Source organism: Eriocheir sinensis, chromosome 8, assembly GCF_024679095.1.
Source record: "Eriocheir sinensis breed Jianghai 21 chromosome 8, ASM2467909v1, whole genome shotgun sequence".
Lineage (NCBI taxonomy): Eukaryota > Metazoa > Arthropoda > Malacostraca > Decapoda > Varunidae > Eriocheir > Eriocheir sinensis.
The window spans coordinates 22,944,035-22,971,534 of record NC_066516.1 but is presented as its reverse complement, the minus strand read 5'-3'; the positions used below and the strand labels follow the sequence as shown (position 1 = coordinate 22,971,534).

Below are 27,500 nucleotides of genomic sequence, written 5' to 3'. Positions count from 1 at the left end.
GAGTAGTCACTGGTAAGACATAAAGTCATTCCAGCAATATCCCATGATTGTGCATAAACACTTCTTACCAAAGGTATCAATCCACCTCTCCAAGTCACTGTTTAGTGTCCATGTCTCACAGCCATAGAGTAAGACGGGGTGCTCAAACAATTTGAAGATCCGGATTTTTGTCCTACACAGGTATTGACAACGCCATATACTTGTGCAGAGCAACTCCAAAGTGTTCAATAGTAAGTGTTCAATATGGATGAAAAGAAAAAACTAGGAATCCAGCCACAACAACACTGTGCCTATTCCAGGCCAAACCTGTCACTCACGCCAACATAAGACCATCACCTGCCTTTACAAGTACTAAGGAGCCATCAGTGCCACACAGCCACCGCCCCCAGCACACAAACACGGTGAGGGGTCTGGGCTCTCCGCCTGGCGCCCCACTTCTTCCACCTCTCACTCGGCTCGGCACCCAGACGGGGCTCCTACGCGGGGCTGCCATATCTGGACACAGGCTTGGTAACAATGCCCTTAGTTTTCATTACCAAGTATATTTCGTCATTAGTACTGCTGTTTGAAGCGGTAACAAGGAACACGTCCTCCACATGCCCAGCCTCCGCCCTGGCCCCCTGTCACCTGCCTCACGTTGCCTTACCTTCGCTTCTCCTTGGTGGCGGCGCGGGGCTCCTTCTGCCTCCGCTTGCTCTGGGGCATCCTGGCAGGTCCCTCGCGCGGTGCTGGGCTGCGGGTCGTCCTCCGAGACACGAAAAAACGTCACGACCACAACAAAACAACCACTTTCAGGCGACGCTTCCTCCACCTTGCCAATGTTTTGTTGTGACGTCATTCGCTCTCAGTCTCACACACGCCTCGTTATTCCTAGTATCAAAAAATTTACTGCATTTCGACTACATTTTCCCATTTTTCAAGACCAATTGATATTGTCTATAATGGTCAATCGTTTCAAAATCACCTGTGAAATCGTTATCTCAAGAGTTTAGCGGCTCTTATGTAGTTCACAACCATAACATTGCCTTGATTTTTTGTATATTGCCATTTAACAATATTATTGCTAAAACTGTGACAGATTATCGATTTTTTTATTGACATAAGCCTATCTTCTATGTATGCTGGGGAAAAGATAAAACTACCACTTACCCAAAAATCACGTCCCATGGCCCCCACTTTCCGATTTTTTTTTTTCCAGCAAAGGGTCATATCCTACTAATTTGTCATTACATATTGACGGAAAATATAAATGTAGGAAGCCAAATAGTAGTTATAATTACCAAGCAAACCAAGCAATACTTAAACTATCTTTTTAGTTTCATGGTGCTACCCATACATGCATTAATAGTTGTATAATCACACTCCGTCCTGCCTGGGGGTTGGGATGGCATGTTCCTCCCTTCTCCCTTGTTGTTTACCTGCAACAATAAACTATCAATCAATCAATCACTTTTTGGCTTGATTCTTACATTTCTATTTTCCGTCCTATATTAATACTGGCATTACATAAGGGTGATGACTGACGATGAAATGGCCTAAGCAATGGCGAAACGACCTCAAAATTACTCTGCAACAGCACCTTGGCACCCCGGTGAGGCCCCAGGGTGACGGGGTCCGCGTCGGCTATATATTTTCACGCTTAATTTACGCCTCTCGATCATGACACCTGTTTCCTAAGGCCGAGAATGAGATTAATCTGGTTTTCATGAGCGTTTTCTCACACTCAGGGTACAGAAGAAGGGTCACACTACCACCAGTCATGAAATTACCCCTGGAAATGCCCCAAACACCTATTAAAGTGGTCATTAGCCTACGCCTCTCATGTCACTTAGCGCTATTTCCTAAGGCCGAGAATGAGATTAATCGGGTTTTCATGAGCGTTTTCTCACATTCATGGTACAGAAGAAGGGTCACACTTCCACCAGAGTCATTAAACTATCCCTAGAAATGCCCCAAACACCTATTAAAGTGGTCAGTACGCCTCTCATGTCACCTAGCGCTATTTCCTAAGGCCGAGAATGATTGATTGATAGTTTATTGTTGCAAGTAAAACAACAAAGGAGAAGGGATGAGATTGATTGATTGATTGATAGTTTATTGTTGCAGGTAAACAACAAGGGAGAAGGGAGGAATTAATCGGGTTTTTATGAGCGTTTTCTCACATTCATGGTACAGAAGAAGGGTCACACTTCCACCAGAGTCATTAAACTAACCCTAGAAATGCCCCAAACACCTATGAAAGCCTTTAATATGTGTGTTAAAAGACCGGTCACATCAGATGGCTCAAGCTATAACCATGCAAGCGAGACATTTTAATTTCTTATGTTATTATTTTTATATGCAAACAATTAATGTACCTAAATAACTAATAAAGGCCGTGTTCCTTCTATAATACCTACTCCCACAAATAACAATTCCATGCACAATAAACCTACCGAAATAACAGCTAATTAAAGGCGCCGTACTATCGCAAATCCTATAATCACCTTCCTAAGTCCTGTCAGGTAATTATAGTCCAGTATTTTCATATAATCATTACTTAATCACAAAATAATGCATAAATGATAATATATTAGTGAATAGAAGAAAAAAAATAAACAGAGCTCAGTGCAGAGTGAAGTACTACCTAATAATTGTGCGTGGTGAAGTATATAAGTGTGCAGAAGAGTCAAATAATAAGATAACCTTTAAAAAGAAGAGATACCAAGCTCAAAAAAGAAAAAGAAGAAGCGAGTGAAATCTCTCCGTTACCAGACTCTCGTACTCATCCTCTAATGATTGACGATTTCCGACCTAAAAACTGTCTCCTCCACCCCCCAAAACTGGCTTCATATACAATTATCAATAAAATGGTTAATTACTGGTGTTTCTTGGCAATTATTATGGGTCGGAAACCGGTAAATACGATGCTCTGAGTACGATAATCTGGCAACGGTGGTGATGGTGAAATGTCCTCCATGTTTGTTGTTGGCTTTCCAGGTGAGCTTGGCGTCCCTCCTCGCTATTACCGCCCGCTGCGCCTTTACCGTGACCTGTCGCTGACCTTCACAACCATTCCGCTATTCTACAACGCGCGAGGACCAGAAAGATCCAGTCGCCAGTGTGGAAAGTCACGAAATAAGGACGGAATAAGGGAATGACGGGGGGAGGGGAAGCTGTGGCCCTCCTCTCTCAGCCTGCCAGCGAGTCTTTTTCCGTCTTTTTTCGTCTTAATTCTCACGCACGCGGGGTGAGGTTAGCGGTAATGGGAGAAAAGGGGAATGTGAGTGATATCCGTCATTCGTGTTATCTTGCCGAATGGACTGGGTGAGAATTATAAGTCCGGCCCGGCCCAGCGAAGGGAAGGAGTAGGCGTAGAAGGTCCTACAGATACTCATCACTATGGAATAATTTACAGTTTCACCCAACCAACGATTCTCTCATGTGGCTTGTGGTTTTCTGGTGATACATGTAGTGAATTGTGCGATCCTGCCTGGCCCAGCGAAGGGAAGGAGTAGGCGTAGAAGGTCCTACAGATACTCATCACTATGGAATAATTTACAGTTTCACCCAACCAACGATTTTCTCATGTGGCTTGTGTTTTCTGGTGATACATGTAGTGAATTGCATGATCTTGCCCGGCCCAGCGAAGGGAAGGAGTAGGCGTAGAAGAAGGTCCTACAGATACTCATCACTATGGAATAATTTACAGTTTCACCCAACCAACGATTTTCTCATGTGGCTTGTGTTTTCTGGTGATACATGTAGTGAATTGCACGATCCTGCCTGGCCCAGCGAAGGGAAGGAGTAGGCGTAGAAGGTCCTACAGATACTCATCACTATGGAATAATTTACAGTTTCACCCAACCAACGATTTTCTCATGTGGCTTGTGGTTTTCTGGTGATACATGTAGTGAATTGCACGATCCTGCCTGGCCCAGCGAAGGGAAGGAGTAGGCGTAGAAGGTCCTACAGATACTCATCACTATGGAATAATTTACAGTTTCACCCAACCAACGATTTTCTCATGTGGCTTGTGTTTTCTGGTGATACATGAAGTGAATTGCACGATCCTGCCTGGCCCAGCGAAGGGAAGGAGTAGGCGTAGAAGGTCCTACAGATACTCATCACTTTGGAATAATTTACAGTTTCACCCAACCAACGACTTTCTCATGTGGTTTGTGTTTTTCTGGTGATACATGTAGTGAATTGCATGATCTTGCCCGGCCCAGCGAAGGGAAGGAGTAGCCGTAGAAAGTCCTACAGATACTCATCACTATGGAATAATTTACAGTTTCACCCAACTAACGATTATCTCATGTGGTTTGTGGTTTTCTGGTGATACATGAAGTTAATTGCATTATTCTTGTACCTCATTTCCATCGCAAATGTCTGCTTTTCGAGTTATGCCTCTAAGTTATGCCTATTTTTGAGTTATGCCTATTTCTGAGTTATGCCTCTTTTCGAGTTATGGGTATCCCCTCATTCTCCACGATGTCAGGGAGGCTATTCCAGATGTTCACCACCCAGTTAGAGGATGCATATTTCCTCAGGTTAAGCCTCGCACACTTCTTGTGGATTTTCTTTGAGTTTCCTCTTGTGTCACTCTCCCTCATCGTAAACAGTCCCTCCTTGCACTTGCCATCAATCATGTCTTGATCTTCTCTATGACAGGGTGGGTAAATCTAATTTTCTTACGGTTGTCTCTCCTCGTATGTTAGGTCTTTTGTTTTTGTAACTAGTTTGGTAGCTCTTCTCTACATTTTCCATTATTTCAATGTCTTTGGTTAGGTAGGGGCACCATACCTGATTGGCATATTCAAGGTGTGGTTTCATGAAGGCTGTATACAAGGCTTTAAACATAGCTAAGTCCAGGTGTACAAAAGTTCTTATTATGCCCACTATTCTGTTTGCCTTGTTCATCTTTTCGTCCAGGTTCTCGGAAAAGCTGAGCTTGTCATCTAAGATTATGTAGGCTATCATACTTATTGCGACGAGGCAAGTTTGCAGTTATAGCCATGCACCATTTGGTATTTACAGCTGTAATAGTTTGGTGAAATATCTTGAAATGTAATCCCACCATCTTTTTCTCATAAAATGTTACTTATCTGTAGTGAATCATCTCTTGAAATATGATGAAAGTATTTGAAGATGTAGGAATTGTATGAGTGATCTTTTAAATTAGATGGCTGTGAAAGGTTAAGAAAATCAAGTGAAGTGATAGTAATAAAAGTGCAAGGTGTGGAAACAAAATATGCCAAATAAGATAAAGTACAAGAGAGCCAAGGAAACAAGATGAAAGTTATGTGAAATTAAAAAATATTGTTACCAAAATATTTATTTGAAAAAAAGTGAATATGCAACAAATTCAAATTGAGTGATAATAGAAAAAGTTCAGTGTGGAAACAAAATGAGTAAAACAAAGGAAAGCAAAATGGACTCTCGCTCCCTGGAGAAGCGTCTTTCTGCCGTCAGGGAAACAGCCGAGGACATCCAGGCACTGTCTCGGTGGTGTGTCCAGCACAAGAACCATCACCACTCCATCATCCAGGCTTGGTCTAGGACAGTTCGAAAGTGTGAGTATCTTCCTTGTTATGAAGGAATGTTTGCCTGGTTGTACACACCATTCTAGTCACACTGCTTATTCTGTCAATAATTAATTTTCATGCATTGGTGTAATTTTTCTAAGATAATCTTTTTATTTCTTGAGTATTGATTGGAATGGTGCATACAACTTTGCATTCATAATGTTTTTCGATACAGTGGTTCTCACATGCTTTTCACTAATATAAACCACAGAAAGAACAAAAACCCTAAGAAATTTAATTACCATATGACTGCAAACCTCTATATTCTTTACATTAGTTTAAAACACATGTTGGAGTATTCTTGCATCATACTCCATCACCATAACTAACCTGGTTGGCTGTTTGAGCCAGTCCTAAGACTGACCTGCCGCAGCCAGCCAGCCATGGCCAGCACCACACCACAACTCTGTCTAGTCTCTTAACAGTCTAGCCAGATCATGTCATGTTTTGGACATGTCCTGACCGAAATTGCACAAAGTATCATCCATGTATGTGTGGTGATTCTTTGAAAAATAGAATACATTCGTCCCTCAAATAGTATGGGGGTTAGGGACCCAGGACCCCCGTACTATTCGAAAGTCTGTATTAAATTAGTGCTCCCCCTAGAAACACTCCTGGGCACTCCTGCGGAATCCGAGTCCCGCCTGGCTCAGCTGTTACCCACAGGCCCAAGTTGCCAGTTATGCATTTTCTGCTGAGGTCACAGTGTAGTGTTACCATGCTGGGGGGGTCGACGGGGGCAAAGCCCCCCTGTTAGAGGTCAGGATATTTTAAATTTGTTTGGAGTAGTTTAAATATGCATCTATATAATATGGAGGTGTTATGTGGTAATATGGAGGCGCGGAGTCAATCTCCACAATTACCGTTTTGTATCTTATTTCAAGTATGAATTAGAGAGCAATAGAAACTGTGGTAGAGAGTAAGAGAGAGTGTGAGTGTATGACATGGCTCGCTTGCTGACAATGTGGAAGGCAGCGTTGCCAGGATGGCTCCATTACCCAAAATGGAAACACTACAGCAGAAAATGCATAACTGGCAACTTTGGCCAGTGAGTAGAAGCTGAGCCAGGCGGGACCCTCATTCACGTGGTAAGTTCTCCCTACCGCAACATAACTCGTACCAAAACGTAACTTCTTCTAAATCTGAATTCTTCTGCAAGGTGAATACCTTTCTTGAATGCTTTGGGGTGCATTCAGTAGGTGTTTGGGCTTGTCTCTTGGGTCCCATGTTCATGTTATGTGGTAATGGAGAAGCATAGCTGAGGTTACGCACACACACGGACTTAGGGAAAGTGCATAGGTTTCAGTCTGGCAAAACAGTGTTCCTGACGTTGTGCACACACACAGGCTGAGGGGATGTGCATGGATGGCAGTCTGGTAACACAGTGGTGCCACTCACGCCATGGCTACTTGGCGCAACGAGCAGGAAATTTAAAAATCCAAAGAAAATCTATGACAATCCGTATAAAACTGAAACCGTACTATTCGAGGGATGACTGTATATACTTCTGTTATAAATATTTCCTTTACTGGCACTTCATGTTTTTGGTGTTTTTTGTTCCTTATAGAAGCTTTTCTTTAGTTCATGCATTCAGGTAGTTAGCAAGTTCAGAAGAGCAGTTGGCATCAAAATATCCTAGAAGATAGAAAGGGATGCAACATTGCGGTGGAATTTAAGAGGTAGAAAACTGCTAGTAAAAGGAGGAGAGTTGATGAGACGAAGAGCCTTTGACTCCACTCTGTCTAGTAGGGCTGTACGTATGTGTGGAGCCTCCCCCCACACATGAGATGCATACTCCATACGAGGATGGACAAGGCCCCTGTATATGGACAGCATCTGTGTGGGGGAGAAAACTGGCAGACACAATACAGAACGCTCAACCTCAAGGAAGCTGATTTAGTGAGAGATGTGAAGTTTCCGGTAAAGATTTTGAGTTAAGAATAGACCAAGGATGTTTAGTGCAGAAGAAAGTGACAGCTGAGTGTTGTCAAAGAATAGGGAAGCAGTTTTTACCCTTGAAAAAAAAAGGGGATCATGAGCCTTCCTTCCATTCAGTATTATGTAGAATTGCCTTTAACCCCTTCAACACGAGGACATGTATACTGTGTCCTTGCATGCCCACTACCATATCTGAGGACGCGCATACTGTGTCCTGGCTTGCTTTAGCCAATAAACAAGTTATTTTATCTATATTTATGCTTACATCTCAAAATCATCAATTAATTCATGTTTCTTTATGTGTACCATTCAATTCTGCATGTTTTCATATATAATACGTGATAATTATGTTGAGTTTATGGCTGAAAACTTATTATATTCAATAGCGACATTTGAAATTTGGCGTGTGCAGCGATCCCAGATGCAGCACGGGGCGTTGCTTTGGCCTGGCCATAGTGGGGTGGGGGGGGGTGGATGCTGTGTAGGCTCTGCTGAGCAAGGTAGTCCTGGGGATGGTGACTGTGTTGGCTTCCCTAGGCGAGGCAGTCATGGTGGATAGGGTGGTGTCCTTGGGGGTGGGGGGGGTACTGGGTAAAATTGTTGGGGTGGTGTAAGTGAGGACAGGTGCTGGCTGTGTTAACGGTGTGGGCATGGGGGTTGGGGTGGTGTCAGTGTGGGGGGGTGTTGGCGGTGCTGGGCATGGTGGTGATTGTTTCAGGGTCTGGGGGATAGGTCAGTCATCTGCATCTCCCCTATAGTCTGTTCGGAGCATGAAGTCGGTTCAAGGTGTGGCAGATTCCAGAATTCCCATGAGTGCAGCGCTGCCAGTTCGACCACCACCATCAGCCACCTGTTTATCTCTCTCTCTCTCTCCTCTCTCTCGGGGGGGGAGGGACCTAGGGGAACCACCCCCACACCCACCACACACACACAAACGGGAAAAAAAAAAAACAAACATGTCAGAATTTATACAAACTTGTTATAATCCTGTTATAATCCACTCATTGTACTACATAGTTGTACTATGTTCCTTTATATATAATATAATATATATATTTAAAATATAACAGGGAAATATGAGAGAGAGAGAGAGAGACGCTGAGCAGGCATGAAGTAGGCTGATTTGGCAGCATAGCAGCACCCTGAACCCCGACTTTGCTCTCCCGGGAACTGAACAGACTATAGTTGTTCATCCTTCATTTTGAGTTTGCTCATAAATAGGTACCTAAGGAAACCTGGGGAAGGTAAACTCTGTAACCCAGATGTCACCCAAGCTTACTATTCAAAGGTAATGGGTTTTTACCAACCACAGACTAGGGCTATTACTGCTACTACTAACCCCCCCCCCCCCAAAAAAAAAAAAAAATAAATAAAAAAAATAAATCTATGGGAATACAGTGATAGGTTTTGCAAATCCAGTTCTCCATGTGAATAATGTTGTTTCATATGTCAATTTGGTTCAGATGTGTGTATACATAGTACTTTAAATCTGAAAAGCAACTTCATCCATCTTCATATATCCCTTCCTATCACCTACAAGCTTGGGGACCTGGAAAAAAACTTGGGGGTTGAATGAGGAAAGTACGTATTACTGATAGAAGAGCAACAAATTAACAAAATCATGTAAAATGTAAGGGAAACAATTGATAGTGGTAAAAATACCCAGTCAGATCTAGTAGAATCTCTAGATGAGGGAAACTCCTCATCCCTTGCTGGGGCTCCTGTAGCACCTAGTGTATTAATTTTTATCAACTTAGATTCTACAGTTCATATTAGTGAGTTTCCCTGACTTAAGGAAATTTCCTATAACTGACCAGGTGTTAATTCCTTTTTATCCATCCACTTCACAAGAATTGGAAAAGTTGTTGCTCACATATTATAGTCAGACTCAGATACGAAGTCCTTTTGGGTGGGGCTTGTGCCTCTTCCCAGCGCTGCATCACCCCCAATATATCTCCCTTTTTCTCTCGTATGTCAGCTATTTAATATTTAAAATTGTATATAAATATTCTGTATACATTAAATGAGGCTATACGAGGTGTCTAGAGCTCGAGGGGCGCAACATGCCAACATGGCGGATTTTGGGTTTTCGCCGGTTTCCGCTCGATGGAAGAACTGAATTTTCTGAATTTGGATTAAATCGGATAATAAACATGCATTAATAAAAATACATCTTTCCTTTTTTATTTATAACACAATTTCACACAAACACTGATTCCATTGAATTGCTATGCTCGACTTTGAAGGCCTGTAGCTCAAAACTAGGTAATTGGCTTTTTCGCCCCTTGAGCACTAGACGCCTCATATAGTATCATACAGTCACCTCTCGATTAACACGAGTTACGTTCCTGGAGATGTCACGTTGTAACAGTTTCACACAAACACTGATTCCATTGAATTACTATGCTTGACTTTGAAGGCCTATAGCTCAAAACTAGGTAGTTGGCTTTTTCGCCCCTTGACCACTAGACGCCTCATATATCATACTGTCACCTCTCGATTAACATGAGAGTTACGTTCCTGGAGATGTCGTGTTATTTAAAATCGCATTATTTACACATAATTTCCCCATAGGAAACAATGGTAATAGGGGGAGTCATGTTCCTGGACATTGGGAAAGTCTGCCTATTTTGGGGATCTTGTTACTCTGATCTTAAAAAAAAAAAAAAACATTATTAATACAGTAGGTCACGGAAACAACAAAAACACACCTCATTTAAATTTGTTCTTCACCTGCATCGGCCACCGTCCCTCCTCACCCTGCGCTCCTATCACCAGCCGCTCCCTTCACCTCCGCCACTCCGCCTCACTTGCCTCCTTCCTCTTCCTTTGACTATCCATGCTATTGGTGACGAAGATAACTCCTTCAAGTTAAAGTTTTCTGAAGAAAGAATTGCTACATTACATTTGTAAGTCACTGACACAACAAAAACACATCCTCACACTCACCATCATCACTTTGTTGATGCGTCACTGGTTGTCATCGTCTGCCGAATCCTCACCCATGATGTGGGTTTGAATCCGCTGCTACCACCTTGGATTTTTCAGTCACTGCTGAGTGGCCTAAGACTACCCACATGCTGTCCTGAAGACCACCTATCAACCCTAGAAAAATTTGTGCAGCACAAGTGAAATCAAGAATGAGCTCCGGGGGGCAGCATGAGCCAATAATAATGGTGCCATTATAAACAATTGCCTGCGCCATGACGAGCATCAGGCCCATATAAATTAGCCTACTGGCACTATAGGCCACATGAAAAAAAAAAAAATACGTTTTTAGTATTGGGCTTCATTTATTTATTTATTTATTCTAATTTTGACTAGTTGTAAATGTGTATTTAGATAATATGGAAAATATATGACCTTTAAAAAAAAATAACCACATACGTTTTTTCGTTAAGAGTTGAACTTATATAACCCCAAGTTTTATTAATGTCATGCAAAAAATAAAGCGAAAAACATTTTAAAATTTATTTCTACCTAGTTTTGAAAAAACGCAATTAAAGTTTGGTTTCCATTTTCGTGCCCCAGTGAAGTTACAGTGCCGCAAACTTGCTTTTCTATGAATGCTATGGGTTCAATAATCACATACGTACCAATGTACATATGTACATAATGGAATGTCATGTGGCTCCCCTTCACTAAAGGTATTAGCTACTCAAGGCGAGGGTGTCAGGACACGCCAAGCCCCTCGTTGTGGCCAGGTTTGGTCTAAAAGTTCCCCGGTGAATATTGCTCACTGGTACTTCCAATGTCCTCCTTCCTCTTCCTTTTCTTCCCCTTGGTTGATGTTATTCTTCTTTTCTCTCTGAGTTCCAGTCCTTGTGGTATGTACACCACTGAGGTTCCCTTCCAAACAGTGTTCCCCATGCACTGAGGGTGGAGGCCGCGGAGCGCAGGCCTTGAGCGGTGGTGTGCCATGGCACCAACTGAGTTGTGTGATTCACTAAAATGCATTGATAAGTGATTATTCATTGCAAAAAAACACTCCGTAATGACTCCCAGTGCGTCACGCTCACATGCGAGGTATTTAAATCCCTTCGCTAGGGGCATTTAAATTTAAAGTAGACAAAAAAATACACCACCACTCGATGCCTCTGAACCAGTAGATATTGGAACAACATATTACTCAATTTCGAATATTTTCCCTTTTTATTTTAATATTCAAGGGCATACTCTCACCTTAAGGGTATCTTCAAGCACATGATCTATGCTTATCTGTTTTGGGGGAATGCATGGCCTGAGAGTCCATTGTCCAATGCTTTCTCCCAGTCTCACTGACTTTGCCTTTCCTTTTCTTAACCCTTTGCCCTCAGGCATATTTGTAAAAGATGTGCAGAGCTTTGTTCCTCCTCTTCTTAACCCTTTGCCCTCAGGCATATTTGTAAAAAATGGACAGAGCTTTGTTCCTCCTCTTCTTAACCCTTTGCCCTCATGCATATTTGTAAAAAATGGACAGAGCTTTGTCCCTCCTCTTCTTAACCCTTTGCCCTCAGGCATATTTGTAAAAAATGGACAGAGCTTTGTCCCTCCTCTTCTTAACCCTTTGCCCTCAGGCATATTTGTAAAAAATGGACAGAGCTTTGTCCCTCCTTTTCTTAACCCTTTGCCCTCAGGCATATTTATAAAAAATGTGCAGAGCTTTGTCCCTCCTTTTCTTAACCCTTTGCCCTCAGGCATATTTGTAAAAGATGTGCCGTGCACCATGGCTCCCTGACTCTCACTCATGGACTCTGTGAATGGTGGCGTGTAGGTATTTTACTTTTACCTCTTCTAGCAAGCTAACTAATGATCATAGGAAAATGATTTTAGTCTCATTTGGAAGCTTAAGAGTTGTGCTTTGTCAAGCTGTGTTTGATAAAGCAATTAATGCAAAATATTTACACCATACTGTGAAAAAGATATGAAGAAAAAGTATGAAGAAAAAATATTGAAGATAGAATTATTTTGCTCTCTATATAGGCTGCCTATCTGAGGAAATTTCCTTTTCAACTTGGTATGACTTCCTGCATTCTGACCAAGATGAATTGAGTAAAAATTACCAACCAGAAACAATAACCCTAAAATGCTGATATCGCTCACTTCCATACCTTTCTATCATATCTAGCAGTTTATTAACTTTTCTGGATGTAAGAATTTTCTTTTCACAAAGAGTAAGGGCCTAATAATAATCTTTGGTATAAGTACGAGAAAACACTTGTACCGCCCAAATTATCACTAGCGGTAGCAGCAATACTAACACCATCACTGCCACCACTACCACCATCATCCAATTATCCCGGCTACATATTTTTGAACAAGCAACACTTGGACTTTGACATTATATCCAATATAGGGTTTAATACCATATTTCCCGCCATATAAAATGCACCGGAGTATAAGACGCACTTATAATTTGGCAAGATATGTTTAGAAAAAAAAAAAACTCCACATTTGTGCCCTTCTCTGCTTTCAAAGTGTTCCACTGTTGGTTGAAGAATTACAGTGCTCTTACCCTGAGCAGCTGTGACTTTGAAATGGTAAACAAAAGGGTTGGTAGATTTACTCACTGCACAGTGTCCAAGCGGTAACTTTCGCCGAGTTGCTGAGGGAACTAATTACACAGGGATGCTACGATCGATGAGCAATCTTGATCTTGACTTTCAGGGACCGTATACGTACTTTCAAGTAGAAATAGATGTTGGTTAATTTCTTTCAATCATATTATGTTTTAATATTGTTATTTTTACTGTGAGAAGTAAAAATGCGTTTACAATAAACACTTTAGTCATCCACGGATATTCGTTCTTTTGAACATGTATCACAGAAAACATCAGCTGACTGGGCCGCTGCACAGTAGCGGCCTGGTTTTTTGTGTTTTGGCACGTGTGGCACATCTTCATCTTCTTGTGACCTGTATGGCTTTATCGCTTCACATGTCCTCCTCTCTTCTGCTTATTCATACTTTGCTCTTCTATTGCATTACACTATTCATTATTTATATCAATCAAAATTTGTACCTTCGGCGTTTACCTTGCAGGGGTAACTTTTTGCATTTTCTGAGTGAGAAAAGAAACACGTTACACGCCGCAAAATAAGGTATACTGGTATTTCATTCTGGGGATATCTGGGAACTATTGTGTCAAATGGAGGTGTTTTGGGTGTTGGTTTCGTAGCAGTAACAATAACCCCTAGGCCTACCAAAACCTAACCATCAGCGTATAAGACGTTAAATCCGAAATCCGTTAAATCGGGGTCCGTTAAATCGGGGTCCGTTAAATCGAGGGTTGAGTGTATATAGATCTGTAAGCTATTTTGCTCCAAGATTTGGCCTACGCAGGCCATGAAGTCTTTCACAAATATAGATAAGCTGATGTTTGTATTTAAATTTTAATCAGTTTTCTTCCCCCCTCTCTTTTTCACTCTTTTCCATATTCTAGTGCCACTCCCCCTTATGTGGCCTGTTTTTCCTTCTGAGAGTGCTGCATCTTTAGGACGCACCTGTTTTCCAAAGTAACTTTTTCAAACTGCGCCCTCTCTTGGGCCTCTAGTCTATTTTCTGAGTGTCTGGACCAGCCCACCTGGAGGGACGTGACATGAGTTTCATAATATTTGACCATATTGGTTTACAGAAATTCATTTAAAGAGGAGAAACAACAAGTCTTCCTTATATCAGCAATAATGCAGAAAATATAAGCATTAAACATAAAGGCACACTTGCCTGCACCATTGCAGGCTGGGGCCAACCAGCAGACCCCATCAAGAAAGCCTACTGGTGATAAAGACTGAAGATAAAAAACAAATAAATAAAATAGAATAGAACAAAAGAATAGACCATGGGTAGGGAGTCGGATTTCCAGCTCCAACTCTGACTCCAGGAAATTTTAAGGTTTTGACTCCAACTCCACCCTCCTCCCATTCTTCTGCAGTTCAGTAGTTAAATCAATATTCCTACAACAGCTTCTGACAAATTGCTTGCTTGAAATGTCCTTCCACAAGAGCTCCCACAAAAGCTAATTTTTCACACAAATCTGTGGGAATTTCCCACAAAGTGATATCACTGCCATAGCAGTGCACCAAGTACTTTACACAAAAAATAATTTATCACGTAAAAGAGTCAAAGTTGGTAATATTTTACTAACTCCGACTCTGATTCCAACTCTTGCCAAAAGTAGCCGACTCTTTAACTCCTGACTGCGACTCTGGCTTCCTTCACACTCTTGGTATAGACACTTAAATAGTGACTTACAGAGGCAAAGTGACACCTTTGGTAACAAGTGTCTTCACAGAATCATGGAATGACTGTGTCAAATCAGCTATTACTCTGTGAAACCTACTATCTGCATAGTCTGTGAATGCCATCGCTAGCTGTATGGGCATCTGACCTTTCTATGAGGCTATTCAAGATTGAGGCAGAAGTAACTTAGTGTACTTCAATGCCTCAAAACTTTAAATCTCCCTCTTTCTACTCAACACAACCTTGCAGACAAGTATCCCCTTTAGTTGGATATCACTCAGGTGTCCCACTCTATGTTAAACATTTTCAGTCTGCTCATAATTCAAAATCAAAATTGGAAACTTACTAATATTTCATCTCTTACTAAATCAGGTTCCTTGAAGTTAGGCATCATCACCAAAATTTTTAGCCCTTCCAGATGCCAACTCCTGTCTAGAGTTTGCATCTGTAGTGGGGGAGGGGGCTCCACTCACAGCTCTTCTAAACAGAGCAGTCAAGAGCCGTTCACCTGACCAATTCTTCTCTGAGTGACTCTTCAGCCACCTTAAGTACATGGCAGTGTTGCTTTTATTGCTAATCTTATTCTAAATGCTCCTCTGAACTTGCTAACTGCATGCTTCCACCCCTTCTTTGCCCTTGCTGCACATGACTCCCTACTCAGCTGATCCCTTTCACAAGTAAACTCTGGAGCAACCTCCCTCATCTATACACCTATCCTCCTTCCTGCAACTTAAACTTTCAAGAGAGAGACTTTTTTTTTTTTTTACAAAATTTGATTTTTTGCTCAATTTGATCACTATCTTTTATCTTCTTTCTCTCCTCTTTGGATTATTGTGTTGTGGGTATTTTTCTCATATAATTCAATTTTGGCATTGGATTCTATGGTAAGAAAGGCTGGTGACATTACCAAGCTTAAACTTCATTCAAATAAATCTTTAAATGTTATTGACAAGAAATTAAATAATTCCTAGTCACCTGACTTTGGCTGACATATATCCACACCATCTCAACCATCCTGTCAAGATCTGTAGCTGCTTTGAAGAACCCTGGTATAGACTAGTCATTGTGTTTTTGTAGGTTTCAATAAATTATAAGAGACACACTAGGGATTTGATTTTTGAACTTGACTAACATTGTTTTCTGTTTTCAACACGCAGCTAAAGTGCCCCACCGCCTCACCCTCTTCTATGTGTGCAACGATATCGTGCAGAATAGCAGAAGAAAGAAGATACCAGACCTAGTGCAGCATTTTGCGACAGCCATCAAGGAGGCAGCACCTCTAGTTAGGTATGTTCATGTAAACCTGTATGAGAGAATCATGTCTTCCCATAAGTTTTGGCATTCTGTGGATACATTCCTAGCCTGTAGCAGAATATCATAACAGGGGGTTAAAAGCTCCAAAATTTTAACATCTCACCATGCAAGCATAATTTTTAAAACAATTTAAAAATATTTACATCAGCTTTGTTTTTGTTACTGTTCTGGGGTGCAATGGTTAGTGTGCATGGCTATGACTGTGGACATGGGTTTGATTCCCGGCCCAGGCAGTCAACGTGCAGCTCACCCAGCAGTTAATCCTCCTTTTAGGATTGATCAATAAATGGGTACCTGGGGAACCTTGGGAAGGTAAACTGTGGCAGTATTGGTCTTCACATTGGCCATTTTCTGAAGTAATGGCTTCTTACCCACCACAGGCTTAAAGGGCCAATGGTACAGAGATGAGCTCTGGAGCCATGTGCAGTTATGGTGTATGCACCTAACTTTACCTTTACTTACTGTTAACTGAGAACCACTGTTTCCAGAGAGGAGAAGATTCGACCCAAGATCATCCGTATCTTCAATATATGGGAGGAACGAGGTGTCTATGATGCAAAATTTGTCTCTGAATTAACAGAGATTGTGGAGAATGTGGGCACTGTCAATGCCTCAGAAAATGAGGTTGTTCTCTCCAGTTTTCAGGTAATGTGGTCTTAGTGTTCATTTTCTCACTGTGTCATGACTGTGGTATAGAATTGTTAGACAAGTGGGGGGAATATTACAATAGATTCAGAGTCATATCAGGGGTGTGTGAGAGGCAAACAGATGAACCAGCTGAAGGGATGAACAGGATCAGGATGAAGGTAAACTTAAGGAAAGCTGATGCGGATGAGATATAGTCTTAATTTTTCCACTTCCAACCTCTCATATTCATGCATCAAATCTCCATGCATTCACTTGCCTGGTTGGTGTCTTCACTCTTCCGTACTAATTCATTTGTGCTCATTCATGCAGTGTCTACTGGGCACAATTTCATTTTCATCCATTCACACAGGTACTGCCCCATCCGTCTGGTCCGTGAAACATTCAGGTGCACTCCATCCGATCGAAACAGTTCCTCTCATAATTGACATTGCTGGGCCCCCTAGTGGTCACACCCATCCCACAGTCACTCACAGCCATTTCTTTCCTATCCTAGGTTCTCATCACAGGCTGTAGATCTGAGAAAATTCTTCAAAAGAGTCTGAAGTTGCACACACGTCTTCTCGGCAGTTTAAATATTCAAAAATAGTTCTATCTAACTATAGGAACATAGAGGGAGGAGGAGTGCAGTAACAGAAAGGCAGGTAATAGAGTCAGTTGAGATTCATGAGTGGTAGAAGTGTAGGCATGAAGAGGAATCATAAGATGTGCTAACCGTGACCTAAGCTCCAGAAACATGGCATATGTGCAGTAGACATAAGCTGTCTGAGAATTGCGTGTTGGTGGGATGGAGTGAATAATAAAGATGTCCACACATACTGGTGACGGTGGGTGTGTCCACCATTAACTGGTTCTACAGTTACTGTCAAATGGTCTTAAAGTTTCAAATGATGCATGTTTTTTTATTTTTTTATATATATAACTTTGTGTAAGGTAATACATTAGGGTATGACTACATAAGTAAGGCTTCAGCAGCCACAGGTGCAATTTTTGCATCATGAATACAGTTTTGTTATCCCTATCCAGTACAGCAGTCATTGGGGTAAGTGTTACATGCAGTAATACCTACCTGTTGTTACCCACAGCCAGTACAGCTGGTGGAGGGAATCAGGGGAGTGCTGGCCCTCAACAAAAGTACTGAGTCAATGCTTACAGACTTGAAGAACCAGGAATTCTCCCTCGGTGATGAGGAGATCAACCAGCTACGTCAGACTGTCAAAGGTGGGTGTCATGTCGGGTACAGTGATTTATGTTACTACCTTTTTCTTTCACTTTCTCTTCTTTTCAATGTGGACTGTTTTGGAACAATCTCTAATGCCCTGAGAATTCTGCAGGTAATAAATCATATTTTCCCACTCATACTTGGCTTGTTATCCTTCTCATGGTAAAGAAAATGGGGTTTTATGAGAACATACTATAAAACTGTCATATTACAGGGACCTTTCTTTATCTACCTCAATGAAAATTATATCTAGTTTGTAAAATGTTGTTCACAAGAATTTATGAAGTTGCATTTCTCCATACAGACTTGCCAGTTATTAGTACAAAATATCTTTAGCATAAATGTTATCTATCTTGCAATTGACTCACCATTTTCTCACTAGATATGGCAGAAAACCTGCTGTCTTCTCACTATCCTTTATGTGTTACCTGTGGTTTTCTGTCACTCCTATAGTCCGACACATCTAAACTGGCGTCTCTTAAATAGACAGCCCCCCGTACATTGTTGGCTCGTCTCCAACCCCCCCCCTCTCTCTCTCTCTCTCTCTCTCTCTCTCTCTCTCTCTCTCTCTCTCTCTCTCTCTCTCTCTCTCTCTCTCTCTCTCTCTCTCTCTCTCTCTCTCTCTCTCTCTCTCTCTCTCTCTCTCTCTCTCTCTCTCTCTCTCTCTCTCTCTCTCTCTCTCTCTCTCTCTCTCTCTCTCTCTCTCTCTCTCTCTCTCTCTCTCTCTCTCTCTCTCTCTCTCTCTCTCTCTCTCTCTCTCTCTCTCTCTCTCTCTCTCTCTCTCTCTCTCTCTCTCTCTCTCTCTCTCTCTCTCTCTCTCTCTCTCTCTCTCTCTCTCTCTCTCTCTCTCTCTCTCTCTCTCTCTCTCTCTCTCTCTCTCTCTCTCTCTCTCTCTCTCTCTCTCTCTCTCTCTCTCTCTCTCTCTCTCTCTCTCTCTCTCTCTCTCTCTCTCTCTCTCTCTCTCTCTCTCTCTCTCTCTCTCTCTCTCTCTCTCTCTCTCTCTCTCTCTCTCTCTCTCTCTCTCTCTCTCTCTCTCTCTCTCTCTCTCTCTCTCTCTCTCTCTCTCTCTCTCTCGTGTGTGTGTGTGCGTGAAAAGTGGGAATTTGCTTTAGGGTCCTGCCACTCCATAGGTACAGTCCCCGTATTTTATCAAAATTATGCCATGTGGCAGACAGTGTATGGTAGATGGCAGACACATTAAAATATGGCAGAAATGCCATAATTAAGGCAGGCAGCGCAGCTGTGGTGTGTTGGGTTGGGAGAAGCATGAGCCTGACCTGAGCTGACAACACTGCGGAGGCAACGGTGCCAAGTGTTGTACAAATTTCTTTGTATTCACTCACAAATAGAATCATTCATAAAAAAACATTTTTTTTTTTGTACGAGAGAGAGAGAGAGGCACAATTCAGGATGTGAGTTTGAGACTTGACACCAGTGTATGGGGAGCTACCTACATCAGAGGTGCCATTTAAGATTTGTTGGACTATAGATTGTTTTCATTGTACCAAGTAGACTGACAATGATTATAATGATGCATTTGGCAGAACGTGGAACTAGTCGTGAGCGGATGGAGGAGTTTGAGGAGGCACTGATAGCCTTGGAATGCTACCTGGCAGCTGTACAAAAGGAAGTGGAGGAGAGGACACAGCTGGTCACCCTCTTGGAGCAAGCAGAGATTTTTTACGAGACACAACGAGGAGAAGCCAAACTGGTTGCCAATGTGAGTACTGCTGTGGAATAAATAAGCAGTTCTAGAAATGATTCTTCATACCACCAATGGGTATCAGATTGACTCATGGGGTATCCAAACTGGCTGCTAAAAAATAAATACCATATCCTGCCACATGAGACGCACTGGAGTATGAGACGCACGTATGATTTGGCAAGATATACTTGGAAAAAAAACAAAAAAACATATTCATTTAACTTATGTATATACATCATTATTTTCCTTACAGTATTTCTGAGTATCACAAAATATTTATTAATTTGCACTAAGATGTAGTAGTTTTGAAATTCAAACTTATTTATGTAAAAACTTTATTGCCAGGCGTACAAAAACTTTGGGAACAGAGTGAAGTCATTACACAGCAAGTTACTAGAAAAAGCTAAAACACTGCCTGAAGGTAGCCCCATACCCTCACCATCCGTAGACGCCCCTTCCCCTGAGAACAGTGATGAGGAAGACCTGTCCCTGCCAGACTCTGGGTCATCAGGTAAGTTCAGAGTCAGATTTTGACTGATTTAATTTACATTATGAGGAATCATCAGCTGCACACATACTCTAGGATACAACTAGGATAACAGAGTTTTCCTGGGTTGTGTTTTTATTATGAAAGCTGTTTTATTACCAAAGGCAAATAAATTTCAGTATCTCTGGACTTGAAGTTCTGATGGATACAAGTGCCACAGCCTAGGCAATGCTTGTGTCAGTTATTTGTGAAATATTTGTTTCAAATTTGTTTCAGTTGAATTTTAAAAATACACTTATTATGCTCTTTTTAGTTACAGTTCCACTCAAAAACAATATTTTTGTAATTTTTTAATTACTGTAAGGGAAATTGAAGTTAAATTTTCAAAAATTACTCCATCTATTCTTTTGCAGGTTTGGATTCATTTTTGAATTCATCCAAGCTTGCAGACTTTGCCAAAGATGCTTTAGGGGGAGGGAGTAGTGACCTGGAGAGCCGCTTGGCTGCATTTAGAAAGAATGAAGTGTCACCTAAGAAAACACCGCCCAAGATGAAAGGTACCCTCTCACCCCAAATTACTGAGTCCAACAGAGATGGCATGGAAATTTGGGAATCAAAAGAATCTAGAGAATCATATACACATGAGATCTGGGAGATGAGGGACTCAAGGGATACCCGGAGCTCTCGGAGCAGCGAGGAGAGAAGAGATGTGCAAGAAATTCGCGAGTTGAGAGACCTCTGGGAGAGAGAATCAGGGGAGCACAGGGAGTACATGTCCCTGAGGGAGCACAGAAACTCCCGCTCCTCCAGGGACTCTAGGGACTCACGTGATGGTGTTTCAGAGTCTCGGGAGCTGTACAGGAGCAGTAGCAGAGACCGCAGCGGGGCAGAGTGGGAATACAGTCACTTGGTGAGGGAGAGAGAGTACTCTCACACTTCTTCAACAACTTACGATGTGCCAACTCCAGTTCCTCCACCAAAGGTAACTGTCACCTGATTTCTTGGTGTCTATACATACCGTATTTTCCGGCGTATAACACGCACCCTAAACTTTAAGACAACAATTAAAAAAAAAAAAAAAAAAAAAAAATCCAGTGCTTAAAATGCTCAGAAATATGTACGGTTAAGCATGACTGATGAACAATTTCTCGAAATTTCTGTTAACCCCTAAAGGGCGGGACTGTACCGTGAAATCGGTTCTTTCCGTACGGCAGTGTTCTCTGACGTTCTCCTGAAAATTGGTCACTTTTCATTATCAATTTCATGGCTCTCCCTAAGCCAGTAGCTTTAAATTTATGAGTATTCGCTTAATCCATCCTTCCTCCTCACTCTGCCTCAAACCCGAAGTCTTTACGTCATGTGGTGTTTCTGTGGTGATGTGATGAAGCGCAGTAACTTTTAGGTCGGAGCAAGCCTGTTTGCAGCGTTGCGTAGGTTGTGGTTGGCAGCCGCCCTCCCCCTCCACGCACTCGACCTTGTTAAAAAACCCTTCATTATCCTCATGTTCTTAACTTGATAACCCTGAAGGGTGGTGGGATGCATCCTCAGGAACCTGAGTATCACTTCCACCATCACTGTAATGAGATTGATCTTCAGGATGGCCACCAAACTTAGGTTGCACAATAACGGGGCTCAGCCTTCCTGATAAGATGAGGGGTTGGAGTTCAATACTGTTGTCACTGTCTTCACCACTAACACCACTTTTGAAGTTTGAAAAAGTCAGTTTCAGCTCTCTCCCAATTGCGCACACATTGAGAGCTCTTTTAGGGGCAAGAGGAGGCTTATGAAGAGTTGAGGTCACTGGCTGTGGGCACTCGGGCTCAGAAGCAGAAGGTACGAAAAACTCTCCTGCCATTGTTACAGTCATGGAAACTTTGAGAATGGCACAAAGGACTTGTGTCGCGCTGAACCATAAAACCCCACGCAAACTTCAAAATTATGGCGGAGAAAGACAGACCGAAGAAGAAAAAAAACAATCAAAATTTGTTCCTTCGGCGTACTGCGCAGGGGTAACTTTCTGACATTTTTTAAGTGAAAAAGGTGCGCGTAATATGCCGCAAAATACGGTACATATCTTGACAATATGTAGGCAAAGCTGTAAAAAAATCCAGCTTTGTTACTAGAAGTACAGATAATTCTCAATTTCTGCAAGTGATACCTTCCTGAAATTATTATGTTATTTAAATTAAACTAAATTTGATTTAACCCGCCGTCTGCCGGCTATTTGAAGACCTGTAGCCAACCCCAGTGCCGGCTTTTTTTCGACTTTTCAAAAATTACCTAGATAGGTTCAGAATCATGCAAAAACATGGAAAACATCAATATAAGTACTCACCGAAGCCTGGAACGGATGAATTTTGCCTCCGTTATGTCTCGTCGTGGCCGTGAAAAAGTATGCGCAGGATCCGTAGACTTTATTTTTACACAGAACACTAACGAATGTTTTCGTTGGACTATTTGTTACTCCGTACACACTAAACCAATTGTTCTGAGTTTTTACCACCATGATCACTGAACCTGTGGGCGTTGTTCATGGGCACAGTGATGGGCGGGGGCGCTATAGGACACGCGAATAAGTAGCGGATATCTTGTAAACATACGTTTTTTGTAGTGTTTTTCACTATATATTTTTCTGTGGTTGCTGTCATGTCTGCGCACTACATAATAACATATTTACACATCCCCATCCTCAGGGCAGTTGTATAACAGCTCCCAAATGTCTTCATCTCTAAGCCTTGGTCGCGCCATGTCGTCACTCAGTGAAGCACAGGGAGATACTGACGCCGGGCGATGCCCGCGCATGCACGGTGGGGCTGGGTGACTCACATGGGTAGCGCCCAGCCCGCCAAAGTTCAAACGTGATGCCTACGGGATATCTTTGCTTTATCTTTCAACTTCGATTTATAATGATTTTTTTAATATCAGACCGTATATATACGGCGCTGGCATTGTCCGCGGCATAGGGTTAGACCGTATATATACGGCGCTGGCAGACGGCGGGTTAAACTAAACATGATTTTTCCACAAGAATACACTCGATCCTCGATTTCCTGGATATCAGATTTCCCAGACAATATCCATGGTCCAGCAATTGCCAAACATAAGCCCAGTCACGTCCAGGGATCAAAATTAGAGTCTGAGCCAAAAATCTGTGGACGGGTTATGTCTGACTGTTGCCAGACATATGCCTCGCCAAGTCCAGGGATCAGAACAGAAGTCTAGCCATACCTTAGACTCCAACACCCGTTAGGTGGCTGTTTGCATGCTGGACATATTTGTTTATTGTTGTCTCATGCTGTTAAGCTGTCGCTCGTTACTGTAACCATACATGTTCATGTAAGTGCAGTATGTACAGGAATGTACAGGTACACTCGACCCTTGATTTCCTGGATATCGGATTTCCTGGGTACAGCAATTGCTGGACATATGCCTGATCAAGTCCGGGAACCAAAATAGAATCCAGGTAAAAATCTAAGTTTCAGCAAAGTCTGGTGGTTGCCAAACATATGCTTAACCAAATCCAAGTATCAAAACAAAAGTCTGGCCATACAACAGATTCCTTCCCTGGTCAATGTCTGCAACACTCCCTACTCCCTAGGTGGCTGTGTGTTGTTATTGTGGTGTTGGTGGTGGTAATGATTGTCACCTCTACATAGGGTTCACTAATTTACTAAGCTAGTATGTATTCTTGTTCAGAGCTGTTTAATTCCTTTTTTGTGTTTGATATTGTGTATTAGTACTCCACTCTCTCTAAGTTTGTGTGTGTCTTCAACAAACTGTCCACAACAGGTTCAATAAGCTGCTGCATCTTGTGACATACATTCTTGTCTGTTTGTTTACAATTATCAGCTGAGCAGCTGCTCGTAGTCATACTAGCATACGCCCAGGACAACGTCACCTCACTCACTCGCCGCCTATACTCCCAACAGTCCCCCTGAGCAAGCTCCCACGCAGCAGCCCCATCCATCTCGACTCTTTCCCTGGCAGGATTGATAGACTTGCCCCAGCAATGAGTTACGTGGGCATCCCCTTGGTCTCCCCCACTCAGGTTGTCACATACAGAAACAATATCACTAGAGTTGACATTCACAAGCTAAGCTGGCCTAAACAGGCGTCGTTTCAGTTTCATTCAGCTTTATGGTTGGTTGGATACAAAGTCATTCCAGCGATACCGCATGATCCTACGAAGGCATTTAGTACCAGGGGCATCGACACGCCTCTCCAAGTCACTATTCAGTGTCCATGTCTCACAGCCATACAGTAAGATAGGGAGCACAAGTGACTTAAAGATTTGAATCTGTATCTGCCTGCATATCAGCAATGCCATATATATATATATATATATATATATATATATATATATATATATATATATATATATATATATATATATATATATATGCAGTTGTCCTTCAAATAGTACGGGGGTTAGGGACCCAGGACTCCCGCACTATTCGAAAATCCGTATAAAATTAGTGCCCCCCCATAGAAACACTCCTGGGCTGCATTTGAGAGAGGGAATTGAGAATTTCGGAACGTCATGAGTGCTCTCAAATGCATGACACGGCAGCATGAGTTGCCAACTCGGCACATCTGCTGGCTCCCGGCTTTGAGAGGTGGAGCGCCTTCGTGTTGTGATGACGTCATCAGCAAATATGGCGGCCCAAACAAACACATATAAGTGTTTCCATTGCATTTCACCTCTCTGTGCCACCATAACCACTGCAGCTTCTTTTTCATCTTCTGTTGTAAGGAGTTCGTCAGCCAGGACAGCTAGTAATGCATGTTAAACGTCGCCAGGAAGATCAGCGTATGTCCTTTTGCTGCGAGTGAGACGCCGTTACCATAGCAACGACGAGGATTAGTAAAAGGATGGCTTTTATCTCCACTCTTGCAGCACTCTTGGAGCACTGGCAGTTACTGCAGCAAGAATTTCTTTTGCACTAAGATAGATACAGCGAACGCTGCCCTCATTCACGTGGTATGCTCTCCTTACCGCAACGTAACTTCTCCTAAATCTAAATTCTTCTGCAAGGTGAACACCTTTCTCAAATGCTTTGGGGTGCTTTTAGCAGGTGTTTTGGTAGAACAGTGTTGCCACTCACGCCATGCCTACTTGGTGCGACTAGCGGGAAATTTAAAAATCCTAAAAAAAATCTTCCGTGACAATCCGTATAAAACCGAAACTGTACTATTTGAGGGATGACTGTATATATATATATATATAGATATATATATATATATATATATATATATATATATATATATATATATATATATATATATATATATATATATAGGTAACTCGATTTACGCGAGTTTGGTTTACGCGTTTTTTAAATAACGCGGGGCCCATAATCCAAATAAATGTTTAATTTACACGTTTTTTTTTCATTTATACGCGATATTTTATGGAGTGACCACCAGATGTCTCACGCAACTGGACTCACACGGCGCCGCGGCCACACAGCTGAACTCAGTTCTTCCCGTGTGCCACTTGAACAACAATACAGTACCCATGCTGCCACGCTACTCATCATTATAGGGGTGGGCAGGTACCGGTACCAATACCGGTACTAACGGTACCAGCTATATGGTATGGTAGTGGTACCAGACTGCTCGGTACCGGTACCAGACAGCTCGGTACCGGTACCAATTCTAGCCAGTCGCTCATTGTGTCCCTCATTTCTTCCTCACACGAGTGAGGCTGAGACTGAGTGCCTGAGTGGATATCTCGGTGATATGGATATTCTCTCTCTCTCTCTCTCTCTCTCTCTCCACTGAATGAAGTGAATATTTATTTTTCGATAGAATCCTACCTCTTGTTTGATTTACATTGTTTTTGATTTACGCGACCTCTTCAAGTACACAATACTCGCGTAAATTAAGAGTTACCTGTATATATATATATATATATATATATATATATATATATATATATATATATATATATATATATATATATATATATATATATATATATATATATATTGAGCAAGTCCATAACACTCTGGGCCAGGCCATTCCATTGAGTACTTCCTGGTAAGACCCACCATTGATATGCATGACACTTTTGGTGACCTAGACTTCATCACATGCATGAACAGACAACAGTGTCATCCAGCAAACCTCCAAACGACTGGACCTTGGTTTTGGCCCAGGAGACCTTCAGTCCCAGAGGCTTCGCCTCCTCATGCAGCACTTCCAGAGCCATCACAAGGACCTCCAGCGATTCCATGAGCAGCACAGCAACATCAGCAAAAATAAGATCAGTGGCCTTGATGTCACCAACAGATGCTGCTCAATAATTTTAATAAACAACTTTGCCTAACAGCCAGGCCATACAGATGTTAATAAGTGATGGAGCAAGGATGCACCCCTGCCTCCCTCTTGAATTAAGAGGGAAGGTTGAAAATGCCTCCCCCTACACTTCACAGCACTTTCAGTCTCAGAGTAAAGACCAGTCATCAGGTCAATAATCCTTACAGTAATCCCACAGATCCATAGAATGTCCCAGAGCACCTCACAATTTGTGCATGTGTGGTGTGCATGCATGCATGTGTGTGTGTGTGTGTGTGTGTGTGCGTGCATGCATGCATGCATTCACATGCGCATGCTTTTAAAAGATTGTGTTCATTTTTCACATGTATTCTCATTTTCAGGAACTGAAGCCCATGAGTGCTGCTGAACTTCTTGATACATTTGGTAGAGCTTATCAGAGCTCTTCCAAAAGTGTTGTTGGGACTGCCATTAGCTCTGGAGCAACAGCCTCTGAATACAAGGCTCCTAAGACCCCAACCACTCCCAACTCTTCAATTCCTGATCTCAGCAGACCACCTCCTGGTCTGTCAGGGGCTATAACACCCGGTAACCCACCTGTTACTGACACACCTGCCTACTCTCCACTACCCACAACTACACAGGCACACTACTCTCAGACATATCCATTGCCAGAGACATCACCCAAAGCACCATATGTTGCTGCAGAACCTACCTACACACCATATGACCCATCTTCAACTTGGGCCCCACCCCCTCCCCCACCTCCACCTCCCCCTGAACTACAGGGAGGTGGAACAGAAAGGGTAGGACCAGAATATGATGTGGGAAGAAGTTATAGTCCAACCTGGTCAGAATTTGAGTCATACAGTAGTGCTCCAGGAGATGTAAACGATGATGAGGCAGACAATCGTAATTGGGGAGAGCCGCCTGGCAATGAGGAGCTGCAAGCTCTAGCCTCAGACACCCCTTCCTCTCCGCCAATCTTTGAGAAGGGATTCACTGGAGCTTTGGTTCCTCCTCCTCTTCCCCCTCCATTTTGTGCTCGTAGCAACCTGCGAGAACTAGTGTCAGAAGGGGAGGATGGTGATCACAGGAAGAACTTGGTAAATATCCAACCTAAAGGT

At 42.3% G+C, this 27,500-nt stretch overlaps 1 protein-coding gene and 1 long non-coding RNA gene across 7 annotated transcripts in view; one reads left to right on the top strand and one right to left on the bottom strand.

Annotated features, from left to right (window-relative positions):
• The window catches only part of LOC126995708 (uncharacterized), a 5,258-nt gene extending 4,354 nt beyond the window's left edge, over positions 1 to 904 (bottom strand). Inside the window, exon 1 of the long non-coding RNA XR_007750655.1 lies at positions 647 to 904. This is a non-coding gene — a long non-coding RNA (uncharacterized LOC126995708). The remainder of the gene's footprint in view (positions 1 to 646) is intronic.
• A 2,027-nt stretch (positions 905 to 2,931) lies between these two features.
• LOC126995707 (regulation of nuclear pre-mRNA domain-containing protein 2-like) overlaps positions 2,932 to 27,500 on the top strand; it is a 27,041-nt gene continuing 2,472 nt past the window's right edge. Inside the window, exons 1-9 of one of the 6 annotated variants that reach the window (XM_050855522.1) lie at positions 2,932 to 2,979; positions 5,094 to 5,555; positions 15,879 to 16,008; positions 16,524 to 16,680; positions 17,766 to 17,901; positions 19,447 to 19,622; positions 19,953 to 20,118; positions 20,508 to 21,076; positions 26,757 to 27,500. The exon at positions 26,757 to 27,500 is cut by the window's right edge and continues 2,472 nt beyond it. In XM_050855522.1, coding sequence (XP_050711479.1) covers positions 5,390 to 5,555; positions 15,879 to 16,008; positions 16,524 to 16,680; positions 17,766 to 17,901; positions 19,447 to 19,622; positions 19,953 to 20,118; positions 20,508 to 21,076; positions 26,757 to 27,500 — 2,244 coding nt within the window. In that variant the 5' untranslated portion in view covers positions 2,932 to 2,979; positions 5,094 to 5,389. The other 5 variants (XM_050855524.1, XM_050855523.1, XM_050855526.1 and 2 more) reach the window with 5 other exon arrangements.